This window comes from Typha angustifolia, chromosome 4 (genome assembly GCF_048772165.1).
Source record: "Typha angustifolia cultivar Huaian chromosome 4, ASM4877216v1, whole genome shotgun sequence".
Taxonomy (NCBI): Eukaryota; Viridiplantae; Streptophyta; class Magnoliopsida; order Poales; family Typhaceae; genus Typha; species Typha angustifolia.
The window spans coordinates 8,676,845-8,694,948 of record NC_133242.1 but is presented as its reverse complement, the minus strand read 5'-3'; the positions used below and the strand labels follow the sequence as shown (position 1 = coordinate 8,694,948).

The 18,104-nt window shown below is 36.7% G+C and overlaps 1 protein-coding gene across 1 annotated transcript; it reads right to left on the bottom strand.

The window, feature by feature from the left end:
- Positions 1–6,053: 6,053 nt before the first annotated feature.
- On the bottom strand, positions 6,054–17,779 carry LOC140759686 (U1 small nuclear ribonucleoprotein C-like). The gene is made up of 5 exons (XM_073096317.1): positions 17,625–17,779; positions 17,482–17,524; positions 12,787–12,828; positions 12,425–12,695; positions 6,054–6,598 (listed from the first exon to the last, which is right to left on the bottom strand). Exons 1-5 carry the CDS (start codon positions 17,630–17,632, stop codon positions 6,297–6,299), a joined length of 666 nt encoding a protein of 221 aa, XP_072952418.1. The 5' UTR covers positions 17,633–17,779; the 3' UTR covers positions 6,054–6,296.
- Between the last annotated feature and the right edge of the window lie 325 nt (positions 17,780–18,104).

The following is an 18,104-nucleotide window of genomic DNA, read 5'->3' as shown; positions in this document are numbered from 1 at the left end:
TTGAGATAGGGTTTCACAATCCTTATATATGATCTTCAAGGTAGAGACAAATCCGAGTCTTATCCGTACTCATGATCTTCAAGATAGAGCCAAATCTGAATCTTATCCGTACTCATGAAAGTCCAATATTTTTAAACTTTGTTGGTGCGTTCGAACGGGCTCGAGTGCGTTCGAACGCGACAGCTTGAATTCTTCAGGTTGCGTTCGAACGCGTTTGTGAACGCGGCTCTCTGTCTGTGTGAACGTAGTGCCCGTGTTCGAACGCGTTTGTGAACGCGGCTCTCTGTCTGTGTGAATGCAGATTTCGCGTTCGAACTCATTTGTGAACGCACCGCGTTCGAACTCGTTTGTGAATGCACCGCGTTCGAACGCGTTTGTGAACGCGGTGTGAACTCAACAGCTTTTCTCCAATAACCTTGCAATTCTTCAGACCAGAGATATTCTAGACTTGTGTAAAGCTCATATACATGTAAAAAATACACTTAGAATATTTTGCACACAATTGCCAACAAATAAAAACCTAACATGTACTATCAGAATTAAAATACAAGCTAGCATATAACAAAGAGGTGGTAAAAAGCTAAGCAACTCTCTTGTTATTTCTTTGAATCATTATCGTCTAATTTATTTGAGTCATCCCAAGAGACTTTTATTGCATTCTCTTTCTTCTTAAAATGATTATGCCATTCTTACACAATGTGTTCAAAACCCGGCCTATAACACTCCAATACCGCCATGTGGCTCTCACGGGGCTTACCCCTCATGTGAGAGTCACATGGGGATTTAGAAGCTCGACAACACGCCATCAAAGTAAGGAATCCAAATAAATTAAGCATAAATAGAGAAGGGTCTACAGGTCACAACAAATCCATCCATAATATAATAGAAAGGTAAACATCTTGACAAAGGGTGCACGATAAAAGTATCTACAAAACGGAGACATAGATCCTTGAATATAAGTTCAGAATAAAACACAAAATTAAAAGCCTATCACCCTACTATCTAGCTGCTGCCAAGCCTCCCACCAAGGTGTAAATCAATCTGCATCTAATGTCAATACGAAATGAACCAAACGCTCAGCAAGTGATACTATCCCTAATTATTCATTAGCAATACAAAACAAGATACAGAAAAGTGTACTATATAAGACTATATGCATCATAGCATAAAGTATACATGTATACCTAGCAAGCATGGCCCAACAAAATTATAGTTAATTATTAATTCTTTATACATGATATGCCTCCTAATACAAGCCCTCAAGGGAGGGTAGACCATAGTAGTAAAAGTTGCCTGCCCATAACTCGGTGAATAGCATGATCAGTAGTTTGCCCTTACAGACTAAGGACTCTAATCGTAAACTCACCACCAAGGTCGGTATAGCACATCAATATGACCTTTTGAGCTCGCGACTTCACAACATCACACCGTAGTGTGAAAATTTCATGAGCCTTCAAACACTTTTGCCCTGCATTATTGAGTACTACTTGGTCTACGTCATCCTATCCTTACTTTCCAATTTAAACACCCTGAAGGGGTTGATTCTCATCAATTGATAATAAATCACCCATCGCTCGGCCAAATGGCAGCCTGATTGTCTGGGATCCACATATTAACACCTTAGGCGTAGGGCCTACTATATATACTATAAAATATCCCACATCTAACCCTGGCAGAGAGGTGTCGGGTACTATTGAGATATAGAGTCATCCCCTTTTGGTTCGTGCACGTGTGTAGGTGTCATGACAAGGTAATTAAGTTTAGCATTGTAGGATAGTAAACTAGATTACCTAAGCATGCGGCACATCATAGTAAATTAATAATGAATTATATCAAGCAGCATACTAATTAGATAGATTTTGCTAAAATACAAAGAATAGCAAGTCATATATGCTCATGGTATCACATCAAATAATAAATCAAGAGTGGATGAACCACTTGCCTAAATTCGCTAAGAAGTGCCCGGTGAAAAGTGGTCCCCACCTAATCACGGCCAACCCTAGGCTGAGCTCTGGTCATAGGGTGCTCTGCGACAAAATCACTAAGTTAGCGCCAAAATCTTAAAAAGATTTACTGGGGACAAAAAATATTAAATGCTGTGGATTAAGGTAAAGGGGAAAAAAAACCCTGGTTCAATCCCCCGGTTCAATCCCTATCTTGCCCTAAAATGTAAGGCGAAATCCAAGAAAGAAGAAGGCTCAAGGTAGCACATCGGGTTAGGTCAAGGCTCGAGCTAGGGCTGGCCAAGCCCAGCCCACAGCCCAGCACTTGGGTTGGCCAAGCTCAACCTAAGGCTCGAGCTCAGGCTAGCTAGGCTCAGCCCAGCGCTTGAAGGCTGGTCGAGCCCAACCTGAGGCGGGCGCGAGCCAACTTGAGGTAGGCATGCTCAAGCGTGCCTACCATGCTTGGGCTCAACCTAACCGAGCTCGAGCTCGACATGCTTAGGTTGGTGGGAGCCAACCCGAGGCAGGCATGCCTCGAGCATGCCTACAATACCCGAGCTAGGTATAACCCATCTCGAGCTGAGAGGGGAGGTACCACCTCCCCTTCCCCCTCCATGCCACTAGCCCCACCAATAGGGAAAAAGAGAGGGAGAAGACTTGGGCTGGTGGCCAACCGCCGTAGCCTTACTAGGGGAGGAGGGGCGGTTATGACGCGTGGACCAGATCGCTGTGTCGTCACCGCATTAAAAAGGAAATGACGAGGAGGGAGAGGATGTACCGCCAAGGATGATGACTACGTTGGCCCGGGCATGTCAGCGGTGATTGGAGTGGGAGGGAGAAAGGTGGAAGGGATGCCCGAGCTCTCCTCGCAGGAAAAATAAATAGGGAAGAAGAAAGAGAGAGTGTGTGAGAGAGAGAGTGAGAGAGGGAGGGAGGGAGGAGCGGCGGCCCTTTGTCCGAGGCTACCCCCCCTTTGTGCACGCCAATAGTGGCGTGTGTAGGGGGGAAAGGCTAGCCTGCCCTCCCCTCACCTTGGCCTGACAAAGCACCTGTCAAGGTGAGGAGGATGAGGGGGCATATGCCCTGTCTCTTTATTTTATTTTATTTTTTTGGTGTTACACTGCCACTCATAACATTTGTAATTTCTTCTAAATTTTGTTTTTCTATTTAAAAGCATTATTGTCCACCCTAGAATTTGAACATACTATAATTTTCTTCTTTTGAAAGTTTTTATTTTTCATAAGATTTTCAATGGTTAACTTCTTAGGCTTCCTAAAAGGATTGAAAAAATTGCATTTTACGGACTCATGATTTGGCTCAATTTCACAAAGCTCCTATATATTTTCAATTTTATTTTTGATGAGTATCTTTAAGCTCAACCTGCGATATAATTAAATATGATGAAAAAAATAATAATTCTAATTTGAATAAACTATAATGGAATAAAGTGACAAAAATAAAATTATACATGGATAAGGTAAATTTAGACCTAACTATAGGTATTAAGATATAATTTCCTACTAAATTTACCTTACCACCATCACATAAACATATCGAAGTTAGTTGCTTCAATGAAAACTTCCACTGTTGAAAGCCACAACATCATCTCCCGCATTTTCATCTTTACGATGTTCTTCATCTTTTCCTTGTCTATGAATGTCTATCACCTCGGAACCATATGACACCACCTGCTTTATTGTTATTATTATTTTGAATGCGTGCTTCTTCTTCTTAGCAAGTCATATAAATCCATCTACATGGTTGTAGCCAATTATCAATAGCATGGCATGTCATTTGTATCTTCATGTTGAGGAAAGGGATATTTAGATAAAAAACAAGACTCAGAAGAGAGGTTGAAAGGGTGCTCAGATTTTGAGATAGTATAAGTACTATGCCAAAATAGGTCTTTACTGGCATTTTTATAGCTGATAAAGATCGTTTAAGTGTTCAAAAGAAACTTTTTCTAGTGTTTATATAAATGCACTCCAAACCCTAGCTAGTAAAGGTTTTTACCGACATGTTCCTAAATGCGGAGATATATACCTTTATCAGCACATGTAAATGCTGGTCATACTGCTTGGCCCTATGGTTTATCTATTAGAAGACATTCTTTAGCTGCGTAAATATTCATCGGTATCAATATATAGCCAGCAACTGTAAATGTTGATCAATATATTTACTGTTGATTAATTGAATCGGTTTAAATTGTATCACCAGTATATTTTCTAATTTATCCTAACAGTTTTATAAAATACACCACCATATTATTCATTTATGCTAATGTTTCATACAAATGTCACTATATTATGTGATTTTTCATGACATTTTATATAAACGTCAATCTATTCCCAATAGTTTCTATAAATGCCATTATATTCCTTAATTTATCTTGACGTTTTTCTTTTAATTGCAAACATCCGGATAGCCTCTGATGTTCACTAATATTTCATCAAACACCACCATATATATTAGAACAAAATAATGAGTACTGCACCTTAATCATGTATTCCAAGCGCTAACATAGATTAGTTTATACTGTCATTTTCAATATACACTGGTAAATAATCGCCGGAGAGAATTGTTTTGGGGTAGTGAAATCAAATGACGGGTCTCACAGTAGACAGCATCTTCAAGTACTACAAACCAAACAGGCCTTTAGTGAAAAAAATCAGTGTCTAATTCTTAAAATTGTCTATTTCTTGAGAGACTTTCTCAGTCTTCCTCAGCCAAAGATGCCCGATCCTGCAAAATAATATAAAATAACTATGTTTACGGAACTGAAACATAGCTGAACAATAACGCACAAATTGTACAGACATTACCAGATGGGCATTCTCATCCGGAGTTTTTGACCAAACGAGACGAATTTTTTTATTTTTTTTAATCGAAATAGATTACCCCTTCAAATTTATTATCAAATGAGATCTAATTTATTTTAATCCTAACAAATATGCTAATCAGTTTGGTATTTTATCGCTAAATAATTTTTTTTCTTAACACTTAAAAGATTAAGTTAAAAAAATTTATATACATAAAACACTAATCGTTTTAAGACCAGACAAAATTACAAAACTAATCAACATTTTTTATTAAAATTACAGTATATTAAATGCCATTTGGTGATAAATTTAATGAGTAGTTTATTTTGATAAAAAGATAAAAATTGGAAAAGGCTAGTTTGGACAAAAACTCTTCTTATCGGCCCAATGCCTCAAAAAAGAACAGATACATATTGTACTCATTTTGTTTGAATTGGATTATTATATAGATTGCCAGACAAAACGCCAGATCAGATAAATCCTATTGCAATTTTGAGAAAGTAAAATACTTCTACTATTTATATTGTATACTTGAGTGATGAAATAGTGAAACAATACATAAGAGTTGACAAAGAGATATCTGTCATTAAGGACGATTAGCTACCATCTCAAAAGGGAGCACTTTGATTGCCACCAAAAATGCATAAGAATATCAGATTCTAAAATCTAAATCGTTTTCTACTTCAATTCACAAATCTACTATGCTGTACGAGGTAAAAGAACAGTTACTACAAGCTAAAGTATGTACCTGTTTAAAGTACAACTCTTCACATTCTGAAGAAGCCTGTAACAGAAAACAATACTAGTTTGAGAAAGTAAACGATCATTTGAGCAGAACTTCTACCTGCTTTCCCCTTATTATTTACACACGGAGCTCAGCAAGAATGTACATTTGCCACCACTTTAGTATATCATAGATACAAACCTTAATTTTAATCTCTGAATCAACCAAGATCAGTTAATGGCATTTTTCATCTGCCAGACCCAATAGTACATGATCACAGCTGAAACATGCAATAAATAAAATAGCATAACATGAACAGACAAAACCTTTGCCGACTATAGATAAGAACAATGTCAAGCAAACAAATTTTAAGATATACAAGTGGCTATGCAACACTAATGTTCTGGTCAGGTATTATAATTTTGTGTCACAAGATTTCTCCATAGAATACATAAATAATAGAATAGTTTTCACACCTTTGTGGGCATGCTAAACTATATTGGTAACGAATTTTGATATTAAAAGCATCATATTCTTATTAATATGTATCTTGAAAAGCATAAGCACTTCCAAATTTCTGTTTTGCATTTCAAGAATTCGTTTTTCAAAATTCAAATTGCAAATCAAGCACCATCTACATATTAAGTTTCAGTAAGGGCTGTTAACTCATATCCTAAGAAACACAAGAGGTGCTGGAACAGAAAAAGCACAGTTTTGCAGCAGAAAGAAATGCACAATAGATCATCTGCTTTGGTATGAAAAACATTGTGCATAAAATGAAGGTGTAGTTGTACAAGTACGGCCAAAGGCTCAGTGGTTCGACTCAGAGGGTTGGGAATATGAAAAGCCAGATTGGGAAACAGCAGGAGCAGCTCCTTGTGATCCTGGTGCAGTAGAAACACCATAACCATCATAGCTTGAGGCGGAGGGCAATGAACTGGACTGATACAGCAAAGGATTGCCCATAGGTGCTGAGCTGTTAGGTGTTGTCAGGGATCCTGAAGCCGGAGGCATCAATGTCGGGGGCCTCGGAAGATTTGTCATTGACATTGGCATTGAAGTAGCACCGGGGGGTACAACTGTTGGTGACATAGTTGGAGCACCAGCATAACCTATTGATGACAATGAAGTTTTATTTCATCTAAAAGTTCAGATGACATTTAAAATTGAACTCAACCAAGTCAATTTTGCCAGTGAAGATCAGTAAAAATAACAAACAAATAGAAAATCAAAGTAAAGAAAAATGGTCTGTAGAGAATTGAATAGTTGACACCGTTGATGGTATCCTACTAAAGAAAGGTCATAGAAATTGTAATGACAGTTTGCGGCATTTTCCACTACAGTGTATACCACAGTTTCTTTCTGTGATATCCAAGATCATGGCAGGTGACCTATATACTTACTGTGTGTATCAGCCCATATTAACAAGGACCATAACAGATCCTTTTGTATGTGCAACATTTACTTACTGTGTCCAATATAGATCCTTTTGCATGTGCAGTATGTACTTTTTGTGTGCAATGCGTTCATTGATGTAAGCAATACATACATTATGTACACAATGTCACAATGATTTCATTTTTGTAAGCAATACACATTTTGTTTATATGTAGTGCATACTTATGCAACATATGATTACAATAAATAAACCTTGTTTGCAAAGAACATTAAGTTATGGTTTATGTTTGCTAATGTGATTATGAATGTAACAGATTTCCAAATTATTCGAATCTAGGCACCTATTTCCTTTAACACTGAAATTACAAAATTATTGTGATAAACATTTTGCTTAGCTATCATAAATTTTATATGTTAAAAAGACCATATTTGTCGAAGTATTTTCTTTGCATTCACATTTCATATCTTGATATGAGAACTAATGTTTACGTACACATTTTGTTGACTTTAAGAAACAACAAGACATATTGTTACTCGTTTCTAGAATCTGATTTCATATGTCCCTATTACTATGCTATATTGAAGTATTTTATAAAAGAATAATGTAAACACCTCTAAACTACAAGATGCTTCCACATGAAGGCACCCACTAGCTGTCTACACAAATCCATCTAGCTCGTTCTTTAAGGGGCTTGCCACCTAAAGATGCATCGGCCCTTTGATAACTATAAGTACAAGTTAGATTTATGGTCTAAAAACCCAATTTCATTTTCTTCTATTTTTATCTCTAATGGGATTGGATTAAGAATGAAAAGTATTTGGTTTCCATTCATGAGTAAAGCTGCTTCCAAGTCTATTTCCTTGGCCAAAAATACTGTAGGATTTTTGGAACATAGCCATCTCTATCACTTCCCTGGAACTAAATGTGCCCTAATCTCTTGTTTGCTTGGTTCATTGATTGTATCACTGTTGACCTTTAATAATATAATATTTGATTTATATCAAGAGCAAGATTTTAAGAAATTACAGGCCGTTCATAAGTGGATAAGGGGCCCTTTAATGCTTAGGCACTCCCCAATGCATAAGCGGATGCCCAAAAATCAAGGCAGATTAAAAATAAACAAACAAAAGAATATAGATAATAGACTTAAAAGAACAGTTAAAATTAGTTACATAAATCAATGTACATAGTTTGCATCTTTACTAAGAACCATAGTAAGATATTAAAATTCACAACTCTAGTAACATATACGATGAATTTGAATTTCATTGTCAACTTACATACTAAAAACAGGAACTAGCTTGGACAGGTAAGTGGTAAGACAGTCATTTTTTCTAAATAACAATCAAAAGTTTCAAAGAATATAACATTTTCCAATACAAAGTTTTGACGTAAATGTCCTGAGAAAAGAAATTATAAGATCCTTGGTTGACTAAAATTATTCAGACATTATCTGCTCGCATAAGTTTACCAGTCTGAATGGTTTAGCCAAAACCAATTAGTTTCCCACAAGACCAACATAAATAAGTCTTGAAGATATCATATAAATACCTTTTAGCTTAAGCCAAGGTTAGATAGAACTTAAATGCTAAACTCAAATTTTAATGAGCATCATAAACCTTCATCGGCTAGTAACTTTTCTGGTGTACAGACTAGTGGTCCAAAATAAGGTTGTGACGGACTAGCAATTAGGGCCTTTTGTTTGCAAAGTGGATCTATTGTATTTTCCTGTTTTTGTAGTATATAAATGGGTGCCAACCCCATGTATTTTAGTTCTTCTTTGATGTCTTTCTTTTCCTTCAAGAGCTCCTTAGAAGTTGCCGTGTTAATGCCATCGTAATGCAAGTTTAGGGTTTGCCCACACGCCTATCTAGCTGTGCCCATCCAAGCCATGGGCCAAAACTCAAACGGGCGAAAGCCACTCAAATGCTAAATTGGGGAATCTCATCCAAAACTGCAAGAAGATGGCGTGGGGGAATGGAAAACAGACTAAAAGGTTATCGACAAATTAGTTCAGTAAATATGCCTTTCACCATTCCAGGAATTGGGCAAACTTTTGCCTTCAACGAAGAATTTGATTGTTTGGGAATATGCTGCGTCACGAGATAGATTAGCCACAAATAGGAATGAAACGGCAACAGCTCAATGAGCTTCTATTTCTTCCGTTAGGGGACATTCGAGGAAAGATGGAATAGGAAGACGTGTTTATCTCAAAAAAGAAAAAAATGGCCTACCAAGAGGGCATTGAGACAGACTTGCGAGATACTAGAGTCCACCTATTATTGGCCATCGCCTTCTGAACTGAAGGCCTTTCCTGCATGTACTACTTAATGGGCTATTTCATTCATGTCAACCTATTCGTGCTGCTCAGATGCTGGCCATGAAATTCATGTACTAGGAAATGGTGATGTCATGTCTACCTAGTGTCTTAACCCTGAACCCTAGCTTATCTCTAGTTTGATTTAAGAAGGCCAGTTCAAGCTCTTTCCAGAGAATACTCAATGATGGGCTTAGGGCCTGTGCATGGTGAAGGAGTGGAGCGCTTTCGGCTCAATTCATATTTAGCCACGAGTAAACCTTCATCTCTCCCATTAGGAAAGCTTAGCTTCATCCCCAGGGAGGGCTCAGACCTAACGCACATTCTTCAACTTTGAGGAGGAATAAATATGAGAACATAGAAAAAGATAACCTACATCTTCGTAGTTTGTGTCATCTCATCAGGTAAAGGGCTAGAGCATATTGACGTCAAATCTTAAACCTGTCTTTTTTGTTGGCAGTGAAATTGTCTTTGATGCAATTGACTGCAGCAGCCAATCTTTGGTCCAACCAGAGTTCTTTTTTATTCGACCGGTGGATCTTCCGCTTCTATGATATGGAATTCTTAGCAAATTCTTGATGCCTAGCCGATGACTATTAATTGTTGCTTTATTCATATTTATTACTTACAAGGGCTCACAATCGAACAATATGCATCACAAATGGATTGAAAGGCATAATCTGTCTACCTTAAGTCTTAAGGCATACACCATTTTGGGCAAGGAATTCCTTTCATCACAATACCCACACCAATGCCCACTCAGACACTGGTAAGGAAAACAAAACAGACACTTGATCATTTTGTTATTGTACCTTTTTTATGTCCCTCCCAAAAAGTAGAACTTAGTGGAATTCTATTTCTCAAGCACACTTGAAGAATGATAGGCTCGTCGACTTAGTATCCAACTTCCCTCACCACCCAAATCATGACATTCTCTTTTTCTGCATCCGCCCTATGACCCAACATTCAAAATGATGATAATAAGAAAGGGCGCCCTTTGACATTTCCAGTGGGGGAGTTTGCATTCATGCTTGGGGCTGTTTTTCTTAGCTGGAACTTCACCTGCCTGACCAACTTAGCCTCTAGTTTGATGCTGAGGCGGTCCAGCAAAGTTTCAGACTGACTTCCCCAAGTTTTCCAAGAGAAATGAGAGTACAAGACTGGGATCATGATTTTCCATCAACACAAAAGGGAACCAAAGATTTTTGTGGGTGGAACAAGAAGTATAGATGGAGGCCAACCTATGCTTTTTCCTCACCGAGGCCAGTTGATATATGGAATTGAAAAAGAATTCCTAATCATTCAGATTTCATGTTCGGGTTCAGCACAATATCCAAGGTCAACTAAGAAAGCCAAGGATCTGATTTGTCTTAGTTGAGACTAAATTAAAATAGGGAAGCCAGAAAAGAAGCTTCGGTTCTGGTAGCTTGCTGACTCTCGGTCTAACTGCATTATATGCTATTCCCTTCAAGAGACCTCTTTTTCACCTCGAAGGCTTTCCAATTCTAGATTTAGATCCATCGAGCAATTTATGTCCTGAAACAGGCTCTATGCCCTCTATTTACTGCCCTAAAGAAGAACTTTTTGGAGGAGATTTGAAAATCTTCAAAAGATGATTGTACTTTCTTGATCTTATGTAAAAAGCTCAATTGAATGCAACAATGCATCTGTCTGAGTGCTCAAAATTTTTTGGGCAAGGCGGCAAAAAGCACTAGGTAGATGCACGCAGGCCAACAAGGAAAAGGAGTCGCAATTTAAGGGAATCTTCCTCGGTTCTCACTGATTGGTGGCCAAGAGATTTCTCATTCTACTATGCCGATTTGGTGGAAAATTCATCTACCATTAAAGGGCCGATGCGTATACTTTAGGCCTTGAAAGCATAGTTCGACAAATCGATTGATCCTCTTCTTTTCTTTCACTATTTCTCCTTCTCTGTCTCTCTTTCACTCTATACCATAGCCTATTGTTTCTTTGACATAAAATTCAGTTTGGACGAACTTCACCAACGTAGATCCAACTTCGACGACCTCGGCTATGTGATTTTTTTATTTTATTTCTTTCTCTCTCTCTTCTCTCTTTTCTTCACTATAATTTTTTCTTTTCTCTCTCCTTGACTATGACAAATTTTTTTCCTTTTCGCTTCTTCCACCTTTTCTCTCTCCTTCCTTGTAATAATTTTAAGTAAGTTAGTACTTTTTTTTAAAATTTTAGGCTTCATATGTAAGTAATTATTATTTTCTTATTTTTCTCTTCTTTTTAATCTTAAAAAATTTTCTGCATTTTAAACTAATATTTAGAATTTTATGTAATTAAAAATAGCCCGATCCGATCCGATAGGCCGTATCTATCCAAGATGTATCGTTTTTCCGAAGGCTGATCTCAATTCTGATTCCGATTTTTCAAACTTGCTTGAAATATGTTTTAAATTGAAGCGACTGCTTGAGTGGATAGAGGCTTGCCATAGCGAGCTAATGGCAGCACTACTTCAAGACCAACCAATAATAACCAACTTATTCTCTCCATCTTTTGAATTTCCACTTTCTAAAGCCTAAGTAAGAAATACAATTGAGTTTGCTGCAAAAATGCAAAAGTTTACTACAGCTAATGCTTCTTTTTTATAGTTTAATTTCCAAATGCGTAGAAACATCATCTAGATGCCATATGCAAATGTTTCAAAAATTTTACACAATCTGTTAATTATATCTATTATGTGTTGAATATTGACAATTTGTTAATTATTATTAATTAGATAGGAGAAAAAGTATTTCTATAAGATTTTTATTTGAGACCCCAATTGGACCTATATCACCTGCCATGGTGGTCGCCATCTGCCACACGCCATAAAACCACTTGGCCACTATGTACCCGCCACATGCTTCTTAAAACATTGGTGCAGATACATTTGCAACATCCTTAAACCAAGCTAATGCCTTGGCTAGTCAGCATAAGTGTTCCTTGGTTACATTGTTACTTTGATCTTATAAAAGCATAAAAATCAACAAAATTATGGTGTAATTATCAGCTAACTGAACATATCTAGTGTTTCCATCATGTGCTTCCTTAATATTTGGCATTCCCCAAATAAATTCTAGCAGTATGGCCCATATGAGTTATCAGAATAAAAAATAAAGCGGCAGATACATTGAAGTGCCCAGAAAATAACAGGGCACAAAGTTGAATAACAGCATGGAAGGATAAAAGAAATAAATATTTCAAATCTACCTGGAGCACCAACTGGTGTTGGCAAAACAGGGGGTCTGACTCCTGGGATTAAAGGTGCAGAAGATGCTCCAATTGGCAAAATTGGTGGGGGCAAAACTGGAAGACGAGGCCTCTGCACATTTCCTGGGAGAGAGAGAAGATGTTGATTAAAAGTGGCACCTACTTGTTGTTGGAAAGCTGCAGCCTGTCCCAGATGCTCCTTGATTCTTTGGTCAATTAAACTTTGTGTTTGTTGCTCCTCAAATTGCTGATAATAGGAGCGTACATTTGCCTGATAGAATTTAAATAAGCAAAATATTAGATAATGGAAGCAGAGTGCCAAAGGCTGAAGAAGAGACATATATTGATGAAAGCGTTAAGACCTTGTGCTTATATCCAGCATTGTGTTGTTTCCTGACAGATGGCTGCACCATGAAGAGCAAGGTTAGCTAATCTAAATATCAATTCTATGAAATCTGAGCAGAGAATGCGATACCAATCACAAGGAATAGCAGATGTAAAACCTCGCACATCAATAGCAGAACTAAATAACTAATGGAAGCTAAAATACAAAATAGTTATAGCCCCAACATTTGAATCTAATAAGTAGCTGAATATCTAAAGGCGGTGGTGATTGCCATTAGATGAGAATTGTGGAATATCAAAATGCAGTACAAGCTTCAGGAGGATAATTACAAGAAGGTAGGAGATAACTGACAAACATTGGTAATTTGATCGACAAAAACTAGCTCATATTTGTAATACCCAAGCCATAGAGATTAGAGAACTAAATATTGGTTCTATAAGGATTAGTACAGCAAAAGAAAAGGTACTTAAGTAGAGGATATTGCATCATACCATCATTATCGCCAAGACCTCGGAAAAAGATCTTCAACAGAACTAATTACAGAGGGGAATTTGGACAATATAAACGGATTCTGAAAAGGGAAATTGAGGATACACTCAATACAAAAAAATAATTCATCAAGCTACTCAGTCAACAAGTAAAGATGGTCACTCATTAACATTTTTGAAAGGCTGGCGTTCTTGCCCCAAAGTCTAAAACTTCTAACTATATCTGCATCAACCCTCCACGATAAAATAAAAACCAACTGGAAAAAAATCAAAAATCTTTTCAAATCTAGAATAACTGCTCTGAAAATGTGGATCAGTTCAATGTCAACATCTTAAAGGCTTGAAGGCCCTCTAAACTGACATAACAAGGTGCACTTATTGCTAATCTATTTAAGCACAGTAAATCACCCTATTTCACTTTGGGTGGTACAAGTATGAAACTGGCCTTAATGTCAAACAATAGTGTGGCATATTCTTCTTCAACTGTGCATCAATGACAAAGAGAGACTTTGATCAATTATTAAACATGGACTTCTAAAACAACGATTGTGAAATCATGATTCTGCAACATTTATCTTGATGTAGTATTAATTGTAGGATACCTAACCTTCCCATATTTTCATAGAAGTTTTCTATTCTCAAATGCTTTATAACTCTCATAGGATTACCAATCTCAAAAGGTTTCTGATGTAGGTTTTATAATTTTAGTGTCTTTCCTAATATTTAGTTTCCTAATTGTTTTTACTATCTTTTCTAGATTGGATTCTAGTTTTAGGAGTTTTATTTGTTTGGCATTGTTATCTATTTAAAGGGAGGTGGCGCATGATGGAGAACATATTATGTTTTGACTAAATTGATTGTTAGTTCTATTCAACTTAATCTTTTCTCTTATCTAACATAATTATGTTTTATCCTTTATTATTCTAACCAGAAACCAAGTAAAAAGATATGGATAGCACTATCCTTTATCCTGTAACAAGTCCATATTCTATTCCTGTCCTTATATTTCCTTATCCCACAACCAAACACAGTTATTCATCAAAAGACAAGGACATCACCGCCTAAGACAAGTTCTTTAGTTGATTTTGAAGATTCCAATACACATATCACCTCCTAATTTGATTGGGATTAGGATAATATGTTTATTTTTCTTCCAAAGCATTTAAGAATAATGCTAATGAACTACAACAAGCTTAACTTACACTCTTCTAGCATCTCTACAGTGATAGTAATAGGAAATATTAAAAGCTTTCTTAACAAGACATGTAGTGTAGTAGTCCAAAGTATGTGATATTCTTGATCTATAATTCAATAAGTAATATTCTTGATTTTATAATTCATCAAAAGAAAAGGATGAATAATGTTCAACTCATTGAATTAATTTCTCTTTTGAGGATGGGAATTCCCATGGTCAATGGAACCATAAAAAGTATTAAGGTTGTTCTATTGATGAGACTTGCATCCCTAAATTTATGTAAGAACTACTAGTTATGGGAAGGATCGCCTTGCAAGAAAGAACTACCATTATGCATTATCAATATTTTGAAAACGGCCGCGGGTGGCGGGTGGTCACCCCACCGCCTAGCGCCTAGACAGAAGGCAGGCGACAAAGCGAGTGACAAGGCAGTCTAACATTTTTAATATAAATAAGTATAGGATATATAAAAGTTTTGGGAAATTTGTATATAACACCCTGCCTTTTAGCTAAATTTGCATTTACACCTTACGTTTTCACTATTTGCAGATCGAGCCCTATGATTCAATTATTATTTGCAGAAAACACCCTGCTGTTAGTTCTGTTAGCTTAACTTAACCAAACCCCATGGTTAAGTTAACTACACTGATATGATTACCAAAATACATTCGTCTAAGTTACCCAACATATACACAATTTAACCCAAACCCAACCTAACCTAACTCAGCCTAACCTAACCCAGCTTAATCTAACCCAACCTAACCTAACCTAACCTAACTTAACCTAACCAAACTTAACCCAACAAATACCCAAATCTATCTCAGACGACAGTATATGTTGAGCTTATTGATGATGACATTAATCCTCTTCAGAGCTAGATAAAAAAGTAAATTTGAGCTCATTAATTAGCTAATAGCTATGCCATTTCTAAAATCCATACTTTAACATTTCAAATAGGATGTAGGTTCAGGATTTGATCTATGAAATTGTTGTAAAAAGTAAAACCCAAGCTGTGCCATTTCCAAAAATTGAAGCTATGCCATTTCCCAAATCTAAAGCTAAATCTAAAGAAAATATCAAAGCCAAGATAGAGGAAGAGAAGAGAGAGTTGTTAGAAGAGAAAATCCTACATTTTTTTTATCAAAAGAAGCTATAGGGTTCTGCCCTAAAAGAGAGGACGAGAGAAGAAGAAGAAATAGAGAGGAAGAAGAAGTATAAGGGTATTTTTGTCATTTAAAAAAAGTAATTATAAATTTGACAGAATATTCCCATCTACCCAAACGGTGTTAGTTAAAATCTAACACATGGTGTTTTCTACAAATATTAATAGGGCTCGATTTGCAAATAGTGAAAACGTAGGGTGTAAATGCAAATTTAGCTAAAAGTTAGGGTGTTATATACAAATTTCCCAAAAGTTTTAATAATGTACTAAACCAAAATACTAAATAATATAATCACATTGGCTAATTGCTTATTAGTGATAACTGAATAATTAAGAAATCTGATTACTAACTCTAGTTTATTTACATGAATCACATTTCAAAATCCTCTAATCAGAAATTATATACTTAAATAGCAAGCAATTAGTAATTCCCCCAATTAATAATGCATGACAATGAAAAAAAAATTCCTTCTTGTAATCTTGATTCAGTAATTCATAAACCAATTAGCAATTAACTCCTCTAAATTTCTAATTAATTCCTATAACTATATATCATAGCAGATAAAGAATAATTGAAAAATCAAGCTAGAGAAAATTGGGAACATTTAAGCTTGGGAAAAAAAACAATAAACCCATTAATTCATAATGGGAGAGAGAAACTGAGAGAGACTGAGAGAGAGGAGAGATGAGTATCGTTGTGAGAGAGAGTGGGAGAGAGAGCATCGCACAATGTCGCTCGATGCCGTTGGCCACTTGTCGCCTCCGCTGTGGTCACCGTCTTTTGCTACCGCCGGCTATGGAAGAGTTTGTTCTAGGGTTTTCCGATGAGAGATGTGCAGAGAGAGAGAGAGAGATAACAAGAGAGATCAGCGTGGCGTTTGGATTTTTTTATATTGGTTAGTATTATTAAACCCAATCTGCTATAAAATCCGACCCACTCACTAATAACTGCATCTGGAGTTGGCGGGCCGAAGTGCTGGCCCGCCAAGTCGGGCCAGGCGGCCCATCTAGCGCTATTTAGCGCCTAGGTAGCCCGCCAAGGCGTTGGCTGCCTTTTGTCGGCACCTTTCAACATGGTGGGGCGGCCAGTGCGCTACCCCGCCATGGCGACGCCTTTTCCGCTTTTCAAAAGAGTGTGCATTATTTTAAAAGGGACACCGTTTTTGCTGGTTCGGAATCTTTCCAATATGATGATTGGAATAAAACATGAAAAAAATTTATGATCTTTCCATGATAAGAGTGATCCTTCACTCATTTTTTACTGCACAAAAAGGTCAGCCTTTTTCGATATATAAAGTAGACAATTTGAATCAATCTTCCCAAAAAGTGAGCTACAACAAACTAATAGACAGAGAAGCACATAATATTTAGTATTACCAGATATCATGACACAAGAAAATAAAATCTTTCTTTAATACAAGAAAATTTTCAACTAGATAATTCACACTTTAGACTTCAAGAAAAATGGTGTGTTGGTCATCCATAGCATTTGTTAGACATATTCTATGAATAGTTCTTAAAAAATGAACCAAAATTGAAATTCTAAGTAAGAAAGAAAAAAAAAATCAAAAGATCTCAGCGGGATATTGATATTTAAAGAATGTATGACAATTATGACACTTTAAAAGCTTTATGGAAATTATGTAAAAAAGCTAAAAGAAATTCATGTAAGAGCATAATGTCTAAGATAGTGGATATTAATTAGAGTAAAGAAATAATACACAGTAAATATAATAAATATTAATAAGAGATGTCTACAAATTTATCCCTCAGGTATAACTACCATTCTTTCCTAACAGTTATTATCATCCACCCATTCGACAAAAAAAAACAATAAGGATAGCAAAAAAAAAAGTCAGGACTCACGGAATCGTGCGTGAGGTAAGTATCGCAGTAGTCGCAGTAGTACCTGCATCAAAGAACGACATTAGAGTAGAATTTCGAAACAACGACGGACAAGCGAGATCTGTTCAGAGACGAGATCAGAAGAGAATGTTAGTGGAGATTACCGAGGCATGGCGGGAGTCGAATCGAGCTTGTTCTCCTCCTCTAATGGAGCGCAAGCTCCAGGAACAGAAGGACGAAGCTTCGAGAGAGGAGGAACTGGAAGGTGGTGGAAGAGGGGTTTAGGGCAAAAGGAGCACGGTGGCTGTTAGTATAGGCCAATCGGGCCGGGTTCGGGCCGGGCTATCATATTTCAGCCCGTTATCACCTCTAGCCCGTGAGTTACCACAATAGATACCGAGGGAGAAAAAAAATATATTAAAACTTTTCTATTTTAAATATTTTATTGCATTAAAAAAATTTGACTTTTAGCTTGACTTTCTCATTTTTACTTCCTTGGAAAAACTCATTTCACCGAAATCAATCATTTTATTAAGCTCCACTTCTAATAATCAAACACAGCAGTAAATTGAGAAATATTTCTTTTAGTTTGGTTGATGCCTTCGTGATGTTTAAGGAAATAAGTTTTTATGTGCAATTTTCTG